Source organism: Rhinatrema bivittatum, chromosome 8 (assembly GCF_901001135.1).
Source record: "Rhinatrema bivittatum chromosome 8, aRhiBiv1.1, whole genome shotgun sequence".
NCBI classification, from domain to species: domain Eukaryota; kingdom Metazoa; phylum Chordata; class Amphibia; order Gymnophiona; family Rhinatrematidae; genus Rhinatrema; species Rhinatrema bivittatum.
The window spans coordinates 238,718,952-238,739,507 of NC_042622.1; the positions used below are offsets into that span (position 1 = coordinate 238,718,952).

The 20,556-nt window shown below is 44.8% G+C and overlaps 1 protein-coding gene across 1 annotated transcript; it reads right to left on the reverse strand.

The window, feature by feature from the left end:
• Nucleotides 1–1,613: 1,613 nt before the first annotated feature.
• On the reverse strand, nucleotides 1,614–20,235 carry YJU2 (YJU2 splicing factor homolog). The gene is made up of 8 exons (XM_029614225.1): nucleotides 20,079–20,235; nucleotides 18,954–19,054; nucleotides 18,415–18,559; nucleotides 17,706–17,840; nucleotides 17,060–17,241; nucleotides 5,212–5,332; nucleotides 4,452–4,623; nucleotides 1,614–2,543 (listed from the first exon to the last, which is right to left on the reverse strand). The coding sequence occupies exons 1-8, from the start codon at nucleotides 20,100–20,102 to the stop codon at nucleotides 2,410–2,412; spliced, it is 1,014 nt and encodes a 337-aa protein (XP_029470085.1). The 5' UTR covers nucleotides 20,103–20,235; the 3' UTR covers nucleotides 1,614–2,409.
• Nucleotides 20,236–20,556: the final 321 nt, after the last annotated feature.

The window sequence follows — 20,556 nt, forward strand, 5'->3', positions numbered from 1 at the left end:
TTTTAAGTGGGGTCTTGGAGAACAGCCCTGCTGCTCTGCTTCTTATGTCTGAAAAGAAGTGGCAGAACTGTGTTCCAGGACACCCCCTCCCCACAGATTAAACAGTGGCAACACCAATCCCTTCCATTTTAGTTAATGCTGATTGTTGTGAGCAGGGCAGGAGAACAAGCATTGGTTGAGAGGTTGCTCTCTTGGATTATGGGATTTTGGTTTGTTGTTTTTCCCATATTGTATTATATTGTAATTTTGTCATTAACTTGCCTTGAGATGGAAGGGAAGGCAGAATATTAAACAAATACCCCCTCCCTCCCCCTTGAGGCTCAGAGACAGCTAAGACCCAGTAGCGATCCCACCCCACTAGCCTCCCAGAGCAAGTCATCCCCCACAGCTGGCTGCCTTTGAGTCTGGCTGGCTGTTACATTAACCCCAGGAATGGAGCCAAGACCCAAGCAGCAGATTGATCTGGCTTGCTGTGTGCATGAAAGTTACAGGAGGAGGCTGATCTATTTTTTTTCCCTCCATGGAAACTCTCCTCTCCTGCATTTAAAAATGTATGGGGGTTGGGGTGGAGTAGCAGCAGGGAGGGAGAAAGATAACCCTCTCTCCTGCACTTTTACATTAGTATTTCTCAGAACTGCTTTGGAGGGATCCCACCCTCTGTCTTTGACAGTAGCTAGCTGTTGAAGTTATTTATTTTTTTTAAAGGCACAGGTAAACAAAATCCTCTCCTTCCCCACCCTGAAAAGGTTGTGAGAGAGTCAAGGCTGCCTATAGTCCACCACAGCAGCAGCAGCTTCTGGTGACAGAACTCAAATCTTCAACATCACTTCTGCTTTTCAATCCTCTTTCTCCCTCCCTCGGTGCTGCCATTCTGTAAATTCAGGTTGTCAGGGTCTTCTGGTCCTAGATGGCAAGATCATTTTCATCAAGAGCCAGTGACCAAGCCGTGCCCAGGCATCCCGTGAGGCAGTGATGAGGTTTGAACCACTTCAGGAGAAGCTAGGTTTAAAACAAAGAACAAGGACAGCAAGCAAAGAGAAAATAAAAACCAACCCTCCACCTCACTCCAAAGCAACCAAAACTTTGGCAAAATACCAAAGCACAGCTAACTGTGCCACTGAAGATTGTGGCCAGCTTCTAAACAGCTCTTTCCTCCCACCCTGCCACATGCCAGAACATCAGCAGAATCTATCTTGTCTCAAAAACTCATGGGCAGGGTGAATTACCATTAATTTTTTTTTTTTGGTTGTTGAAACTTGCAAGTTCCTCTTGCTCTTTTTAGATTCCAGATCAGTTTGAACTAGGGCTGAGACGAGGTGCTATGAGCCTTTATTCACCACTTCCTGGGGAATATTTCCCCTTACCTTACATCTTCTCCCAACTTACTGTAGTTGTCATTGCAGTGACAGCCCTAGGCTGGAGGGCCTGCACACATGGGCCCTAAATCCAGCCACTAGGGGTCACCATTACACAATGGCCAAAGCCTCCCACCGTACCCAGAGCCGAAGACCTATGTTAGGAATCAAACCCAGGTCCCACCGCATGGCAGTGTACAGCACTAAGGCATGGGCTCGCCTCAAAATACCATTTAAAAAAACCACAACACAACAGTACATTATTGTATTTCAGTTTAATATTTTACTTTGCATACATAAATGTATCATACACAGGGGCAGGAATCAAATATTAAAAATAGGTTATTATCAATGAATAGCTTGAGTTTTAGGCATTAAATGCACTGAGGCTTGGAAACTGTCTCCAGCTTGATAATGTCACAAAACACAACAGAGCATTATAAAATTAGACTAGGAAGTGTGTTTATTTAATATATTTTACTTTTGGTTATCTGCTTAGCATGTGAAAAATAAACTTGGAAAAGGTAAATTAAAATTTTTATCACCAGTCTAGGCTAATGCTCAATTACCAACTAAGAGCTGTTTTTGCTGAGAGATCTTTTAATGCTAGGACAGTGATACCTCTTCCTGTCTATCAAGCCCCTAATGGTGAAAACAGGAGGACAGAGTGAAATCCCAGGCCCCTGTGCTGATAACCATGCCACTTTTCATTAGATTCGGTCCCTGAAACCTGACCACACACAGACAGAAGGCAAACAAGATACACAAAAGAGCCTCCTGACAAGATTACCAGGGTTGGAAATCCTTCTAGTCTAGTACAGACTAAGTTTTAGCACCAGAGAGACTGCATCTTCTGGCCGTGGGAGTCATCTGGTGCTTGGAGGATGCCAGTGAGCTTTTGCTGTCTTAATGGAAGAGGGCACCTCACCACTACTTTCTACAAGAGTCAGCCACAGGGAGCATCTCTGTGCAGAGCCTCCATTGGCCTTGTTCTCCCTGGCCTGATTGATCCAAGATCCGATAAAGAGGCGAGGTGTCAGGAGGTGTATGAGCCTCAGTCACTGTTACTGTTGTCGCTGTCAGAGTACGCCCCCAGCAGGCTCAGCGATGAAGTACCACTTCCTGCACAGGACTGAGCTGTGGTGAGATACAGGGCGCTGGACTCCCTCCTGCCTGGCTCTCCAATACCTAGCAATCAAAGAAAGGCAGCACACGTTAACCATTTCACAGCCTGTAGCCATTCATCTCTCTGAAAAGAATCAAAAGCTTCGACAAGACTGATGGGCTGACGACTTTGTTCTCAAATTCAATTTGATGACCAACTACTGTTAAGGTAGCAATGAACCTGGCTAGAACAATCCCAAATCATTTTCTGTGCTGCACTTGCATAAACCCCACACTTCGCTTTCTTTCCCCCTGCCCCCCTCCCGCCTCCATCTCCAGCAAGAGCAGCACAGCGATGCAATCTGCAGTTAGTGTCTGCAATACAAGCTTCATCCTAAGGGAGACTGGCAACTTTTGCTGACAGGCCGATACAGAAAAGCCCGCTCTCCCAATGCGCGCCCAGGCCACTTTCCTGGGCATGCGATTCAGTAAATAAAACTATGCAAATTAGTGCCCACAGTAAAAAGAGGCGCTAGGGACACTATCACGGCCCTAGCGCCTCCTTTTTGACAGAAGCAGTGGCTGTCAGCGGGTTTGACAGCAGACACAATTTTACCGGCGTCGGTTCTCGAATCTGCTGACAGCCACGGGTTCGGAAAACGGACGCCGGCAAAATTGAGTGCCTGTCTTCCAACCCGCGGGCAGATTTAAAATTTTTTTTTACTTTTGGGGCCTCCGACTTAATATCGCTACAATATTACCCCTTATTGTATAAGGGGTAAAAATAGCGCGTCGAAAACGTGCGATCTACCGGGGGGCTAACAGTGCGCTCGGCCTGAGCGCCCTTTACTGCATCGGCCCGAGAGAAAGATATGTTTGTGTGCAGAGGGTATAAGTGTTAGCTCACCCATCATATTTTCCGGTGTTTTTCCTTCCTGGTGAATTCCCCATAATTGTCCTCAGTATGCAAGCATCAGCAGAACAGGTAATTGTCTGGAAACCTACTTGCATCAGGAAGGTTCAGAGTTACATGCAAGAGGACAGAGGAGGAATGCAACGGAGCAAGCAGAATCCTGCTGCTGCTGCTGCCACCTAGGGGCCTGATGATGTATTGCTGAATTAATTTAGGGGGATTTTAACCCGCTATCTTTGAGGTAGGCCAACTAAATTGCTGTTTCTGAAAATGTCCCTCTTCCTCCGCTGAGCAGCTACATATGACCTCCTAAAAATTCACAAGGCGGCTAAATTTTGCTGGGACAATCATGGGGGCAGAGATTGTTCAGGGACTAAAAATTACCTAGCTAGCTTAAATTTTCAACGCTAGCCAGTTCACTTGGTCAGCCAAAACTAATCATTCCAATAGAACTGGAGGCATAAATCTAGCCAGCCAGATTGAAGCCTGTTTTCAGCCATCGAGATTACCACTGAATATTGCATCACTGATGGTGCTTTAAAGATCTACCCTCTCCAGCGTAATAAAGTAGTGTTCATTCCTCCCTGCCTCTTCCAAGCACAGAGATGGCAGGTAAACAGAGATGTCAAGCACTGGCGGTGCTATCTGTGGGCGAGATCCCAAGCTCTAAACATGGAGGTGTAAACATATAGCTTATATTGTAGCCTGCAGGACAGTGCACGGGGCTGTAGTGTACAGCTCCATCTGTCACTCATGGTGAAGCTTTAATTGGGGAAAGGAGAGGATGCTTTCAGATGAGGCGGCACAAGCACGATACCTGGGGTACAGGGGAGAGAGGAGTTGTGTGATCAGGTGACGCAGCACCTGCAGGTATCTGAGCCCTGGAGAGAAGGGTAACAAATTTAGGTGAATCAGTGCATTGGTTTCTGGGGGGGGGGGGGGGGGGGGGGTGTTGTTTGACCAGAAGCCAGACAGTGGGTGTAGGAGAAGCAATGTACTGAGGGTACCAGAGCTCTGGGGAAGGATGTGGTGTTCGGAGAGAAGTGTTCTGCTCGGGTGAAGCAGTGCATTCAGGGTACCTGAATTCTGAGGGGGAACTTCCACTTTCTTCCCATTACAGCTGGAATCCTGCTTTTTCTCCAGGGGCCTTTTCACTGTGATCAGCCCTGCCAGCTGGGACTTGCTGTTGAGTTTCCCCACGCTCCTCTCCCAGCTCTCAATCTTCTCCTTTTTGTTCTGGGGCTCAGACTTCTGAGGATAAATCAAAATGTCATAAAATCAGTTTTAAGCCATACCTGAAATATAACGTAATAGTTTATGCTAGTGTAGGTTCAAGCAGTGAAAGCAGAGGTCCTCATTTTAATTCCAGAGCTACTCCATAAACTACTCAGTCAATGACTCCACCTATGACCCCAGAACTAGAAGTTGTTCAGGCTCAGTCCTGGACCCCTCCTAAGCAACCAATGTCAATTTCTACCATATTGGACGGTGGGTTTCTCAGTCTGGATTCCAACCTAGTGGAGACCTAAGGGGCCTAAATGTAGCACTTCGCACAGGACTTTCTGCTAGAGGTGGATATGGGTCCTGAAATGTAACAATTCTACTCTTATTGCTGTACTCCACAGCAAAACAACCTCACAACCTCCTCTCTAAACAGTAAGTGACTGAACAGCTCTCCTATGCTATGGATCATCCTGTTATTTCTCCCTGCTTGTTCCTTTCCTTCCTCTTACTATATTTCACCCTGTTACCATCCACTTCCACCCTGAAGGGACAGAAGCGACACAAGCAAGAACTATGGATGCAGAAAGATCTTCCTTCCATACACACTCTTCTCACCTCACTCAGGATGTCTGTAGGGTTCGTTTTTGCTGAAGGCAAAGATGGTACTCGGGCAGGTTCCTCGTCGGAGTCAGAATCCTCAATGACTCTCTTCCTCTTTGCTAGTTCCATCATAGTCCTGGAAGGCAAGCAATCAATTTTCGGTTCAGTCTCATACATTTGACAGGACCTGTTTCAAGAGGCCTGGTGGGGCTGTTCTTAGATGCAAAAAAGGAAAATTAGTTCATACCTGTTAATTTTCATTCCTGTAGTACCAAGGATCAGTCCAGACTGCCGCGTTATGCCTCCCTTCCAGCAGATGGAGTCAGAGAAAAGCACTCACCATATAACCTGGTGTGCCACCTGCGATCCCTCAGTATAATCAATATCAAACAGAATGAATAACTGTTATGGCAACTATTTTATTGAAATTTAATTCAACAACCAATGACTAGACCAAGTCAAACTTAAAGGTCTTGAGGTAAATTTATAGAAACTTCGTAAACAACACCAACCACGTCACGTAGATGCATAGTCTGTGAAATAATCTGCCAAGAGAAATACAAAACTGCTGTACGGACTCTCCTGCCAATGGGCGGGCGTCTGGACTGATCCTTGGTACTACAGGAACGAAAATCAACAGGTAAGAACTAATTTTCCTTTCCCTGTACGTACCAGGATCAGTCCAGACTGCTGGGATGTACCCAAGCTGCCCTAAAAGGGGTGGGGCATGGAGAGTCCAGCGTGAAGCACACTGCTGCCGAAGGAATCCACCTTCGGATCCCGAACGTCCAATCTGTAATGTCTAGCAAATGTGTGCAATGATTTCTAAGTGGCCGCCCGACAAATCTCTTGGGGCGAAACATATTGGCTTTCTGTCCATGATGCTGCTTGTGATCTAAGAGAATGAGCCTTAAGGCCCTCTGGTACTGGGCGCCCGTGACTTATATAAGCAGAGGCAATACCGTCTTTCAACCAGTGGGCAATAGTAGTCTTATAAGCTTTGGACCGCTCCACAACACAAAAAGATGTTCCGACAATCTGAACGGATTGGTAACCTCTAGGTACTGTAAAAGGACTCTACGGACATCCAACCTCTGCAAATCCCCAACTTCAACAGAGAATGCTGGCAACTCGATAGACTGGTTAAATGAAATGCTGAGACCACCTTCGGAAGGAATGAGGGCACTGTACGAATAGAAATCCCGGATTCAGAAATACGCAGAAAAGGCTCCCGACAGGACAAGGCTTCGAGCTCAGAAACTCATCTAGCCGAACAAATAGCTATGAGAAACACCATCTTAAGTGTTAAATCCTTCAACTTGGCCCGCTTCAAAGGCTCAAAGGGAGAGCCGCAAAGGCTATGGAGAACCAAATTTAAACTCCATGAAGGACAGATCGCGCGCACTGGAGGCTTCAAGTGCTTAGCCCCTTTCAAGAACAGTGCCACATCTGGGTGAGCAGCAATGGAAGTACCATCAACCTTGCCATGAAAACAGCCCAAGGCTGCTACCTGCACGCGGAGTGAACTATACGCCAAGCCCTTTCATAATCCATCCTGCAAAAAGGCAAGGATGTGGCCAATAGTGGTTTGCCGCGGGGTCAAAGTCAACCCACGGCACCAAGAATCAAACACCTTCCATACTCGAATGTAGGTGATAGACGTAGAAGTTTTTCTTGCCCATAGAAGGGTGGTAATAACCGCCTCCGCATAACCCTTCTTCCTTAATTGTCTCCTCTCATAAGCCAAGCCGCTAGACAGAAGTGATCTGTCTGATCAAAAAATACTGGACCCTGATGGAGTAGATTCGGCAGGTGACGGAGATGCAAAGGACTGTCCACCGCTAGATTGACCAGATCCGCGAACCACGGTCTTCGCGGCCACTCCGGAGCTACTAGAATCACTTGTCTTTGGTGAGATTCTCTGTGTCGTAATACCTTTCCTACCAATGGCCAAGGAGAATGTGTGTCAGCCAAGGAAGTACCAGGGCATCCACCCCTTCCGATCCGTGATCCCTTCTGCGACTGAAGAAACGGGACGCCTTGGCGTTCAGACGAGTCGCCATGAGGTCTAGGTGGGGAGTCCCCCATCGGTCCGAGATCAAGTGCATCGCCTCCTCAGATAGCACCCATTCTCCGGGATCTAGCCGTTGACGACTGAGGAAGTCCACCTGAATGTTGTCGACCCCGGCTATGTGAGATGCAGCAATGTGAGCCAGATTGCGTTCTGCCCAGACCAATAACATGTCCGTTTCGTCAGCCACGGGGCAATTTCTTGTACCTCCCTGACGGTTTATGTAGGCCATGGTGGTCACACTGTCTGATAGAACCCGTACTGCCCAGTGACTGATCAGGGGTAGGAATTGTTGCAGCGCCAGACAAACTGCTCTGGTCTCTAAGCGATTGATGGCCCACGGTCTGTGACCGTGTCCAAAGACCTTGCGCTGACCTTGACTGACAAACCAACCGGAGAGGCTGGCATCGGTAGTCACGATGATCCATTGAGGGTTCTCCAGGTCCACCCCTCGAAGTAAGTGATTCAGAATTAGCCACCAATCCAGACTGGACCTGGCTGGTTCCAGTAGAGGCAATGGAAGTTGAAACTCTTCCGACTTGGGGTCCCAATGTGAAAGGAGTGCCCTCTGCAAAGGTCTCATGTGCGCAAAAGCCCAAGGAATCAATTCCAGCGTAGATGCCATAAAACCAAGAACCTGCAAATAGTCCCACACTACGGGCGAGGGGAGAGATAATAGACGCCGTACTTGAGACATCAACCAGTCCATCCACACCAAAGGGAGAGAAACCTTGTCGACCGCGGTATCGAAACGGGCTCCCAAAAACTCCAACACCTGGGAGAGAACCAATTGGCTCTTGGCACAATTGACCACCCAGACCTATGGAACTTTGTACCTCTTCTAAGTACCTAATAAGCACAAGCCCTTAATCCTTAATTGCATTATGTTCTTAGTTAACTGCCCTCTTAGGCCTTTCTTTTCGGCTCTTAAGCCTCCAAGTTTACTCTCCTTGTTCAATGTAACTTTGCTTCTTCTGTTTAAATGATTGTTATTGTTATTTGTTACAGTTTTTCCCTGTTCGGTGTAAACCGATCTGATATGGTTATTTAACCATGAAGGTCGGTATAGAAGAGTTAAATAAATAAATAAATAAATAAATAAATACCAAACGAACCGCTTCCCTGCAAAGAATCTCCGACTTTGCTCGTATAAGCCAATCGTCCAGGTAAGGATGAACCAAGATGCCTTCCCGTCGAAGGCTCACTGCCACTACCACCATTACCTTGGTGAATACACGGGGAGCTGTTGCTAGCCTGAAACAAGGGCGCAAAACTGATAATGCTGTCACATGATCATGAATCTCAGAAACCTCTGATGGAATGGTTGGATTCCTATGTGAAGATAGGCCTCCGTCAAATCCAAAGGAGCCAAAAATTCGCCTTTGTGGACAGCCACAATGACCGATCTCAACGTCTCCATGCGAAACCATGGTACCCTTAATGCCCAGTTGACCTGCTTGAGGTCCAGTATTGGTCAGAAGGAGCCCTCCTTCTTGGGTACTGCGAAATAAATGGAGTAGCGACCGGTGCGACGTTCGCATCTAGGAACCAAAACAATGGCCCCGAGAGCCTTCAACCGGGACAACATTTGGAGGATGACTTGCTGCTTCTGTGGTGGTCCGCAAGGTGATTGTGGGAAGAGATCCCACAGGGGTCGAGCAAAATCCAAAGCTTAACCATGATTTATAATATCTAGGACCCACTGGTCTGAGGTAATCTTGACCCATTCCTCTCGAAAACGCGAAAGTCAACCCCAGATCCGTGGAACTGAGGAATGGGCCGGCGCCCCTTTATTGGGGAGATTTGTTGTTGTGGGCAAAGGTATAGGTTGCTGCGGTATGCTGAGGCCGTCTGCCACGAAAGGAATATGTCCATGATTGTGCTCGAGTAGCCGATTGTCGAGGGTTATAGGACGAGGAACCCCTACCTGTCCTGAAATGGCGTTGCCCCCTAAAACGGCCCTTGTAGGTACCGGGTGAGCAGCCCGACCGGGGCTTGTCCTCCGGGAGCTTATAAACCTTGTTGTCTCCCAAGGCCTTTATAAGCTGTTCGAGTTCATCTCCAAATAATAATTTCCCTCTAAAAGGGAAGGAACCTAGCTGAGACTTGGAGGAGGTATCCGCCGACCAGTTACGTAGCCATAGAAGTCACCTGGCAGACACCGCCGAAGACATAGTGCGTGCCGAAGTATGGAGAAGATCATACAAGGCATCAGCTGTATAAGCTACCGCCGATTCCATTCGGTTCGCCTGCGCGACCTCCCCCGGGGGAAGGTCTTGGGCCGTAAGCATCTGTTGGACCGAACGGAGGGTAGCCCTTTGCATAAGGCTACTACATACTGCGGCTTGTACTCCCAAGGCAGACACTTCAAAAATCCGTTTAAGTAACACCTCCAGTTTTCTATCCTGGAGGTCCTTAAGTGCTGTGCCTCCCGTCACCGGGATAGTAGTATGCTTCGCTATGTTTGGGAACCTTAAGGAGATCGAGTGAATCATTGGGAAGCGGGTAAAGCTTCTCTATGGCCCTGCTAACCCTCAAAGAGGCCTCAGGGGTTTCCCATTCGCGGGACACGAACTGAAAAAGCTTTGGATTGAACGGAAAAGTTTGTGCTGGAGCCCAAAGACCCGCCAAAACCGCATCCCCTGGGGAGTTATCAGACACCTCTTGAGGGATAGGAATCTCCAGTTCCTGGAGTACATGAGAGATTAAGGGGTCCAGTTCCTCTCTGCGGAACAAGCGGAGTACCTGTGGAGGGATCCAGAAATTCCGGATCCGCTGGAATAAGGGGGTCCGACACACCCCCCCCCCCCCAGATTCTGTCGTGTAGTGCCAGGTTCAGGTCTCCCCTGATCCTTGGAAGCTCTGAAAATCTTGTACAGGGGCTGGAATGCTCCATCAGCCTCAGCTTCCATATATGCCTTGTGCAAAAGTAGGACAAACTGAGAAGAAAAGGGGTGCTGCCTCTTTAAGGGCTCCCCCGACAACATAGGCAGAAGCGGAGCCGAGGCCTCTTGCAAGCCGTGTGGTCGCTGGGGACTGAGAGTAGGCGGGGACAGAGGGGGAAGGATCCTCCTCCTCCCCCAATGAAACTGCGTCGCTGTCAGCTGCAGGCAAGATGGCCGCCGCTCCCACGCTGATCGGGAGCGAGGCTGGCCCTTGCCTGCCAGCTGACTGTCTCCTGCATGGACCCGGCAAGACCTCCCCCCCCCCAGAAGCCGACTTTGACCGGCACGAAGACCCCTCACCCCTGGGGAGGCACCGGGAGCAGAGGCCTTTGTGGGAGAGCCGGATCCCCAGCTCTCCACATGCTGAACACATGGCATTAAAGAGAGAAGTGCAGCAGCCGGATGAAATCTCCACCCCCTCCGGAGGCCCGGGAGTCTGTGAGCAGGCAAAGGCTGACAAAAGGAGAGCAAATAGAGGTAAAAATAAAGTGGCTTAATTAATATTAAGCCACTTTATTTTTATAATATTAAGCCAATATTAAGCCACTTAATTAATATTAAGCCACTCTCTCCCTTCAGACCTTAGGCTCGAACAATGCCCAATAACATTCAAAAAAAGACTCAAGACCTGGCTTTTCACCCAAGCCTACACCTGAGTTGGACTTTATTAATGTTCTCCCTCCTTGGACAATTCTTTATGTCTCCCACTGCTTAATAATCCTAGAAACATTTACCATCTCCTCCTGTCAATCGACCACTCGTTACATGTTTGATCCTAAATAATTATGTATTTCATAATGTTATTTAATTTAAGTATTCCCAAGTTCCTCATTTCCTTGTTCTCTGTAAGACACACATGTTAAGTCATTTCAATGTTATATGTAAACCAAAGTGATTAGTAACATTGTTACCAGAACCTCGGTATATAAAAAATGTTAAATAAATAAATAAAATAAATATTAGTTTCCCTTTTTCCTTTTTTTTTTTTTTTAATAAGTCAGCCTCGGTGGACAGCCAGGCCATAATTAGAGGGCTCAACAAGTCTTAGATCTGTCCAAGGAGGGGGAGAATGACCGGCCCACCAGTAAGTTTTCCCCCTCCACTCACTGGGTCAGTAATCTAATTGTTCTGGGAAAATTAGTTGCAGGGCAATGCCCTGCCTTGCCTGCCAGAAGATAGCTGCTGTTTTCCTGGCAACTCAAAAATGCCCTGCTTCTCACTGGTTTTTTTTGTTTGTTTTTTTATAATGAAGTTTGATTTAGTCAAAGGTTGTTTGAGAAAGTGAATCAAACCTGACGGGAACAAATCCCGGGAAATTTAGTCAGGATCGGGACCGCAGGTTATGTCTCTCAATCTGCTGGAGTCAGAGAAATACTGAGGGATCGCAGGTGGCACACCAGGTTATATGGTGGGTGCTTTTCAGCTTTTCTCTGACTCCATCCGCTGGAAGGGAGGCATAAGCCGGCAGTCTGGACTGATCCTGGTACGTACAGGGAAGGATAGCTCCTATAAAAGGAGTATACAGGAAAGAGCCCCAGAACACCTTAAGGGACCCATTCCGGATATCTAGCCTGATCCAGCTTAAGGTGCAGCCCAGAGCGGAATCCTAGCCACAGGAAGTTTACTTAAGCAAGAGAATAAAAGAGCAGGCTCAGGAGGAAACGTAAGAGGCCCTGGTGAGGAAAAGGCGGCAGACCCTATGCTAAGACTGGGTATTTGTTATCACTGTGAGTTTTGATTTAAATCTGCTGAGGTAAGCAGCTTTTTTTCTGCTAGTTTTTTCTTATTCTGTAAATAATATATTTATTCTGAGAAGAAAAGGTCTAGGGTCCAGACTTCTCTGTTCTCCAGCACCCTCCCAAGCCAAGGGCTATTCCCATGGTGGGAGAAGTGGGATGCCCAATCTAAAGCATTAGCACAGACCAGAGACCCATGCTAAAAAGAGAAAAAAAAAAAAAAGAGAGGTTTTTTTGGGGGGTGGGGGCCTGGCTGCAACAGCAGCCTTCAAAGAAGAATAGCAGGCCAAGGGGGCTAGCCCCACCAGGATAGATAAGGACAGACTAGATTTTTCTTTCCTTCTCTCCCCTCTTTTTGCCCAGAAGAAAAAAAAAAAGAAGGGGGAGAGAAGCCTGCTACACCAAGCATAGAAAAAGCCCATGTCCTCATGTAAGAGCAGCTGCAAAATTCTATACAGGCCTAGGGGGCTCAGTAACAAACACTACGAACACTTTAACCAGCATCATGCATCTTTTGCTACAAACAGCACCAGGCTATACAAGCTACTATAGCCTGGCCTATCTCACTGTTTCCCGTAATTCTTAAGATTTAGACCATTTGATCTGCTCTTTTTCTACAGGGAACTGGAATGATTTACACCGCTTGTTCTGCTCCTTTTCTGTAGGGAAGTGGAGTGATTTACATCACTTGATCTGCTCCTTTTCTTCAGGAAACTGAAATGATTTGCAGCATTTGTATAGTAATATGGGGGAAATATAAAAAACAAAAACGAAGAAATACCAGTAAAAAAATCAAATGTTTTCTCTGTAATTTGAATGGAAACTAAAGAGGGGTAATTAGAAACAACAAAATATAGACGGCGTAAAATATACCAACGGATAACCTTAGGAAGTTTCTGAGGTAGATGGCCAAGTAGTCACTCTAGCATTCAAGAAGACCCGCAATTGATCTGGACTAAAGAAAATATATTGGCATTCAACTTGATTATACATTTACATGGATAATATAATTGAAAACTTGCACCAAGAACCTGAGCTTCTGGGCGCATATCCAATAAAGCTTTATGCCACTCGAGTAGCTTTGGCTAAGTCAGGAAAAATCCTGATGAAGCCACCACAGAAACATTGAAATTTTGTAAATAAAATTTCACTAAATTGTTCAGAAAAAAAAAGAAATCAAAAGCGTAGCCCTCTCAGTCACTTCCACAGCTAAGCTTTCCAAAAAAGCAGGTAGATTAGAAAAATCTACTGCATTTTGAGAGGGGTGTGATTGATCAGGCTTCTGCTTATAAAGGAAGAAACATGTATTTACTGAGAGCAGTAATTTTGTCAGACGGAATTTTCAGAATTTCCAAAAAGTATTTCTTTAGCGTGAAAGATAGAAGTTAACCAAGGATTTTAGGAAAATTGATGATTCTCAAATTTAAATGCCGTGAATAATTTTCATAAGAACATAAGAAATTGCCATGCTGGGTCAGACCAAGGGTCCATCAAGCCCAGCATCCCGTTTCCAAAAAAGGCCAAACCAGGCCACAAGAACCTGGCAAGTACCCAAAAACTAAGATCATCCCACGCTACTGATGCAATTAATAGCAATGGCCATTCCCTAAGTCAACTTGCTTAATAGCAGTTAATGGACTTCTCCTCCAAGAACTTATCCAAACCTTTTTTGAACCCAGCTACACTAACTCCAATAAACACTTCTTTTGGCAACAAATTGCAGAGCTTAATTATGTGTTGAGTGAAAATTTTTTTATCTGATTAGTCTTAAATGTGCTACTTGCTAACTTCATTTTATCCGAACGTATAAATAACCGATTCACATCTACTCGTTCAAGACCTCTCATGATTTTAAAGACCTTTATCATATCGCCCCCTCAGCCATCTCTTTCCAAGCTGAACAGCCCTAACCAGCCTTTCCTCATAGGAGAGCTGTTCTATTCCCTTTATCATTTTGGTCGCCCTTCTCTGTACTGTCTCCATCGCAACTATATCTTTTTTGAGATGCGGTGACCAGAATTGTACACAATATTCAAGATGTGGTCTCACCATGGAGCGATACAGAGGCATTATGACATTTTCCGTTTTATTAACCATTCTCTTCCTAATAATTCCTAACATTCTGTTTGCTTTTTTGGCTGCTGCAGCACACTAAACCGACGATTTCAAAGTATTATCCTCTATGATGCCTAGATCTTTTTCCTGGGTGGTAGCTCATAATATGGAACCTAACATCATGGAATTACACCAAGGGTTATTTTTCCCTATATGCAACACCTTGACTTGTCCACATTAAATTTCATCTGCCATTTGGATGCCCAATCTTCCACTTTCGCAAGGTCCTCCTGCAATTTATCACAATCAGCTTGGATTTAACTACTCTGAATAATTTTGTATTATCTGCAAATTTGATTACCTCACTCGACGTATTCTTTTCCAGATCATTTATAAATATTTTGAAAAGCACCAGTCCAAGTACAGATCCCTGAGGCACTCCACTGCCCACTCCCTTCCACTGTGAAAACTGACCATTTAATCCTACTCTCCGTTTCCTGTCTTTTAACCAGTTTGTAATCCACGAAAGGACATCTCCTCCTAGCCATGACTTTTTAGTTTTCTTAGAAGCCTCTCATGAGGGACTTTGTCAAACGCCTTCTGAAAATCCAAATATACTACATCTACTGGTTCACCTTTATCCACATGTTTATTAGTCCTTCAAAAAAAATGAAGCAGATTTGTTAGGCAAGACTTTCCTTTGGGTAAATCCATGTTGACTGTGTTCCGTTAAACCATGTCATTCTCTATGCTCTATGATTTTGACCTTTAGAATAGTTTCCACTATTTTTCCCGGCACTGAATTCAGGCTCACTGGTCTATAGTTTCCCGGATCGCCCCTGGAGCCCTTTTTAAATATTGGGGCTACATTAACCACCCTCCAGTCTTCAAGTACAATGGATTATTTTAATGATATATTAGTTAAAATTTGTAACCTATCAATAATTTCATTTTTGAGTTCCTTCAGTACCCTAGGATGCATACCATCCGGTCCAGGTGATTTGCTACTCTTTAGTTTGTCAATCTTGCCTACTACATCTTCCAGGTTCACAGTGATTTGGTTCAGTTCATCTGACTCATCACCCTTGAAAACATTCTCCGGAACTGGTATCTCCCAAACATCCTCATTAGTAAACACGGAAGCAAAGAATTAATTTAGTTTTTCTGCAATGGCCTTATCTTCCCTAAGAGCCTCTTTAAACCTCAGTCATCTAATGGTCCAACCAACTCCCTCACAGGTTTCTTGCTTCAGATATATTTTTAAAAGTTTTTATTATTGCCTCTATGGCCAACTTCATTTCAAATTCTCTCTTCGCCTGTCTTATCAATGCTTTACACTTAACTTGACAACGCTTATGCTTTTTCCTATTTTCTTCAGATGGATCCTTCTTCCAATTTTTGAAGGATGTTTCTTTTGGTTAAAATAGCCTTGTTTCCCTCACCTTTTAACCATGCCGGTAATCGTTTTGCCTCCTAAGAGAAGACAAGCGCTCATGAATCATGGAGGCATTCACAACTTGTAATTTGTTAATATCATTCCTCAAATAGAAATAGAATGCTCTTGAAGGATTTGTTGATGATCTTGAGCAACTGAATCCAACTTTGAGGAAACCATGTCCAATCGCCAGGAATGATCCTGAAAAATCTGGGACAATCCAGCAATCAAATCCCAGAGTGATTCTAGGATGACTACCGCTGATTTGGTAATCACTAAAGAGGGCTTGGGAGCAAGCCGCTCACCTGATTCGATGGATCTGGTCTCAGGCTTTTCCCCCTCCGGAGAGTCCAGAGGCGGAACGCCACAGACAGCACCTTCTTCAGCAAGTTGTTCTTCACACGGAGTTCAAAATTAAACGGCCTCTAGCCAGGACGCCAATATCTCCGTTTGTGTGAAGCTGCGCAGAAATTTTGTCTGGCGCTCCAGCGACAGTGACACCGCGCTGGGAGGAAGAATGCAGCGGAGTTTTAAAAGACAGCAGGGTAAGTGAAATCTCCCCAGGCAATAACAGGGCTCTTCTCTCTATTCCGTCAACGGGACTTACCCGCAAGTCAGGGGTAGAGGTGAAAAATTCAGTGATGACACACTGGTCCAAGGGAAGTGAGGATTCAGAAGGAAAAAGCCTCACTTTACCCGCTCTCTTATGTGGCATGGTTATTCCAGGAATAATCACAGGAAATCAGGTTTGTCGGAGCAGGGAAAAGCACATCTGCTTATGCTGCCATCTTAGATCTCTTTCACAGTGCTCTTTACAGTTTAGCTTCCAATTTATAGCCACTGCAAACCAGTATGCTGCACTTTTGGGCCCTTAAGAGCAGGAAGGAAGTAAAACCACAATATATAACCCCCACATTGGAAAGCACTCCCCCCGGACCTCCGCCAAGAACCATGCCCATTGTCATTTAAAAAAAAGCTCAAAACGTGGCTGTTCAGCCTAGCATTTCCCGAAATATGACACTTGCTCTTTTTCACGAATGTTTGTTCCATTCATTGTATTATGCCTTTATTATGTTCCTTTTATTATGTCTTCACTGTGCCTACCTAGAGTTGAAATTCAGTCGAGCTCACCCTTATAAGAACAATTCCCACTAGATTTTTTCAGTTCCTCCAGAGCTGGACATCTATCTAAGAATGCTTTCCGATTTGGACTTCTATCTAAGATTCAATGGTAACCGGAAGTTATCGTCCACCTATTTACTTCTTTCAGTCCGATATTTATTTATTAATTGTGTTTCTTACATATTATCGAGTAATTTATATTCTCTCCCAGGTTGTATCTACAATTTGCAGATATTTTAAGTTCCTGTACCCCAGTTATTTGTACTCCCTGTTCCTTGTAACGCTCCCATGCGACATTCTGTTTCAGTGTAAACCGGTGTGATTTGTATTTTATACACGAACGTCAGTATAAAAAAAAAGTTAATAAATAAATAAATATATGCATGTGTACATATGCTCCAAGTTCTCATTTCTGGAGACTTTATTCCCACCAATAGCACCATGCTCCATCTCCTGATTTCCACAGACAGAACCATGCTCAGGCTCCTGCTTCCCTCACCTCATTTCCCTCTCATCTTCATCTTGCTCCTTTCGCTTTCTCTCTTCCTCGTAGTCCTTGTATTGCTGCAGCATAGATTCAAAATCCACGTTAGCCTGACGCTGGTTCAGCTCTTTTAGCTCCTGCAGGTTCTCCAGAACTTCCATCTCTAATTTAGAGTCCTTGGTTCGATTTTCTAAAACCTGACATCAAAGAGAAAAGGAAAAAATAACAAAAATCCCACAGTGAGAAAACATTTTAGACTTGAGAACCAGTACACAGTTTAAAAACTCAGGAACACAGACAGATGATTTATAAAATCCAGCAAAGTTTGGAAGAAATACACTAGAAGCCAGAGGATGTATTAAACTCAAAACAAATTAGGAGCTTATATTTGAAAACTGATGAATAGCAAATTGGCAGCATTATTTATATCTATGACACTGTAAGAATAAATATTCAGCCTTCTGGGTGCTATGCTACACTGTACCTGTATTTTCTATTTTAGAGGTTTTGCTTGGGTCCTGTATGGGTATATTTTAAAAGCTCAGTGCATGTTAGAATGTGTTCAGCAGCCTTAGGCCTGGGAGCTCACATTCACTGTCTGAAATGAACACTCATGTCTCAAGTTAGCTCTCAGTCCTTAGTCTGGCTTTTCACAGAATACCTTCATGGGATTGTTCAGCTCTTCCTCCTCTCGCTCTTTTTGCTGGCGCTTCTCTTCTTCCTCAATCAGCTTTTCAGCCTGAAAGTTGCGAGTTGCCCCATGCTCCATAGCATAATCTGTATTCTCAGGATCCGTCTGAAGGAAGAAATCAAAGTCAGTAAAGCTCAGAAGCGAGGGCCCAGAAACTAGATTAACTACTCTATTCTTTTCCTGACCAGGGAAGGTGAAATGTGACAAAAAGTGGTAGTTTTGTCATAAGGATAGATATTGATCAATTGGTCTAAGAAACCAAAGTTTCTGTACTTGAAACACAGTTGGGTTTTGCATACACATATTGAGAAGAAAAATCAGCATGCACCAAACTTTTGTCTCCCTTTCAATGTTAGTTAATTCCACATGGGGGAAATAAGTCATAAGAACATGCCACATTGGGTCAGACCAAGGGTCCATCAAGCCCAGCATCCTGTTTCCAACAGTGGCCAATCCAGGCCATAAGAACCTGGCAAGTACCCAAAAACCAAGTCTATTCCATGTTACCGTTGCAAGTAATAGTGGCTATTTTCTAAGCCAACTTAATTCATAGCAGGTAATGGACTTCTCCTCTAAGAACTTATCCAATCCTTTTTTAAACACAGCTACACAACATGACATGCTGAATAATCAGAAAGAACATCTCAAACTACAAAAAATACCCCTGCTGAGTATTTACCTTGAATGTGATTTCAGCCAGGCAGCGTGTGCACTTGATGTAAAAACGAAAGATTGGAAGCCCCAGATACAGCTCATTCTGAACAGTCTCCTTGCGAGCATTAAACTTCTTTCCCTTGTAAATGTACTCTCCACAAGTCTTACACCTACCGGAGAGGAAAGACGATAAGGAAGATAAAGAAAGATGTGGAAAAAAATCATGAAAGAGAAAGTCAGGCGAAATCTTCAAAAGAAAATAAACAAAGACCCTTTGGGTACTTTTGAACTGCTTTTTAATTAATGTTAAAGTAAACCTTTCACAAGTACTACGTGAATAACATCTCACAGATTCATGCTTCACAAATAAAACTAGAAAAACATACACTTGGCAAAAGCTACTTGTATCTTGGTCAATAATTTACAAATGTTCTAATTATGCAAAATATTAAAAAAAGCAATGCAAGCAAACATACAATTCATGCAAAGACCTCAAGATGAACATCTGGATTCAGATTCTATGGCCCAGGCAAGTCAGGTTGACACTCTAAAAGGACTTCTTACCTCATGTTGAAGGGAGCCATGAGTCGCACCACATATTGCCGATCTTTTGGAAGCTTAAGCTTTGGGATGGTAGATGGATCAAAGTCTGGGGGATAATATTTCTATGACAAAAAAGAAACAAAAGCACTAATTTTAATTGGAAAAATGAACTCAAATTCATGCTATCTAGTCCAACCTTTGCCTAACAGCTAGTTCTGCATGCAAGCCAGTGGAAGATTTGTAACAGGACTCCTCCTGTTTCTGCAAAGCTTGGACAACTATTTTCTTGACCCTTTTATTTAATTTACAAATACAAAAACTCTAGATCTGCAGAATTTGAGTATTTTCTAACATTCAGATCTATAGCACTTTTTTGTTTTATTTTTAGCAGGAAGTTTAATACTGTTTTGGCAACAGTCATAACTAACATCCTCATGTTCTCAATGAGGTTGGGTTTTAACCCCCCACCCCTCCCAAATATTGTAAAGGGTCTCAGCCACAGGCCAATAAGGGGCCATCCTCAGCTCATAGCTCAGACCAAACACTTGGATCTTTCCAAAATAATGAGAAGTGATCCAAATACTGCACCTTCTCCCAGAAAACGGCATCCCAGCAGCACTGCTAATAGAAGACCATGTAGTTAACATTAGCAGGTGTACAGGGGATGCATAATAATAGAAAAGGCTGCTCTCTTCCTGCACAATTGGACTGAAGGGGATGAACACCCAACATTTAAAAGATTTGCAGAATGAAAGGAGAAGGGGAAAGAGTAAAATATCAAGTCCATGAATATTCATTGTGGATATCCTGAAACCCCCAGAACTGTTACAGCCTAGGTGACTGAGGATGAGCACAAGGCTTTGCTAGTCTTAGGTGTCTAGGTGTTCCTGCGTGTCTCACAAAACATTCTGGAAGTCTACCTAATAACTAAGAAAATCAATAACAAAAGAGACCAGGACAGTACAGATCCAACTCTGCCTCCTGAAAATCATACGATGTAGGGAACAGAACAGCCACATTTATCTCTCCCCACCTATCTCCCCGGATACCAAAAGCAAACGGGCTTGACATTTCCGCCGACATCTGTATCTCGGTGGCGGGCGAGTGGACGCCTCATCCCACCGTAACCCCGTCCCGATCACTCACGTTTAACACTTTCCGCTCCGACATGTTTCTTCCTCACTTATCACCCACCACAGCCGCTGAGGTACGAACTCTCTTCACTTCCGGGATTAGACCCCACCCACGCAGTTCTCCCATTGGTTTAAGAGGAGGCAGGAAGTAACGGTTCTCATTGGCTGTATCACTGACCCAGCTCGTGATGGTTCGTCCCGTAGGCATGGGAGACGGTGGAACAGGCAAGCAACGGGCTTCTCATTGGTCTGTAATGATGTCCGTCTCTGTTCCCGCCCCCCTCTGTCTCACGTACTTCCCGACCTGGCCGGCTGTGTTGCAGGTTGATGGATCCCGCGGAGGACATGGGAGACGAATAAGACTTCCGCCGGACGGGACGATTGGGAGATCGGAAGTGTCTCCGGGTTAAGCATTTTTTTCAATGATAGGGTGTTAAATGTTCAACATCAAGCGTTTTGGTGCATAGAAATCCTAGGGAGAAGGAAATGAT

Excerpts from the sequence above, each read along its gene's own strand:
- YJU2 (XM_029614225.1), bottom strand. The coding sequence starts at position 20,102 with ATGTCGGAGCGGAAAGTGTTAAAC. Across the intron at positions 17,841-18,414 it reads TGGCTGAAATCACATTCAAG|ACGGATCCTGAGAATACAGA; the intron begins GTAAATACTCAG and ends TTCTTCCTTCAG. Across the intron at positions 2,544-4,451 it reads AGTTCCCCCTCAGAATTCAG|GTATTGGAGAGCCAGGCAGG; the intron begins GTACCCTGAATG and ends TTTGATTGCTAG.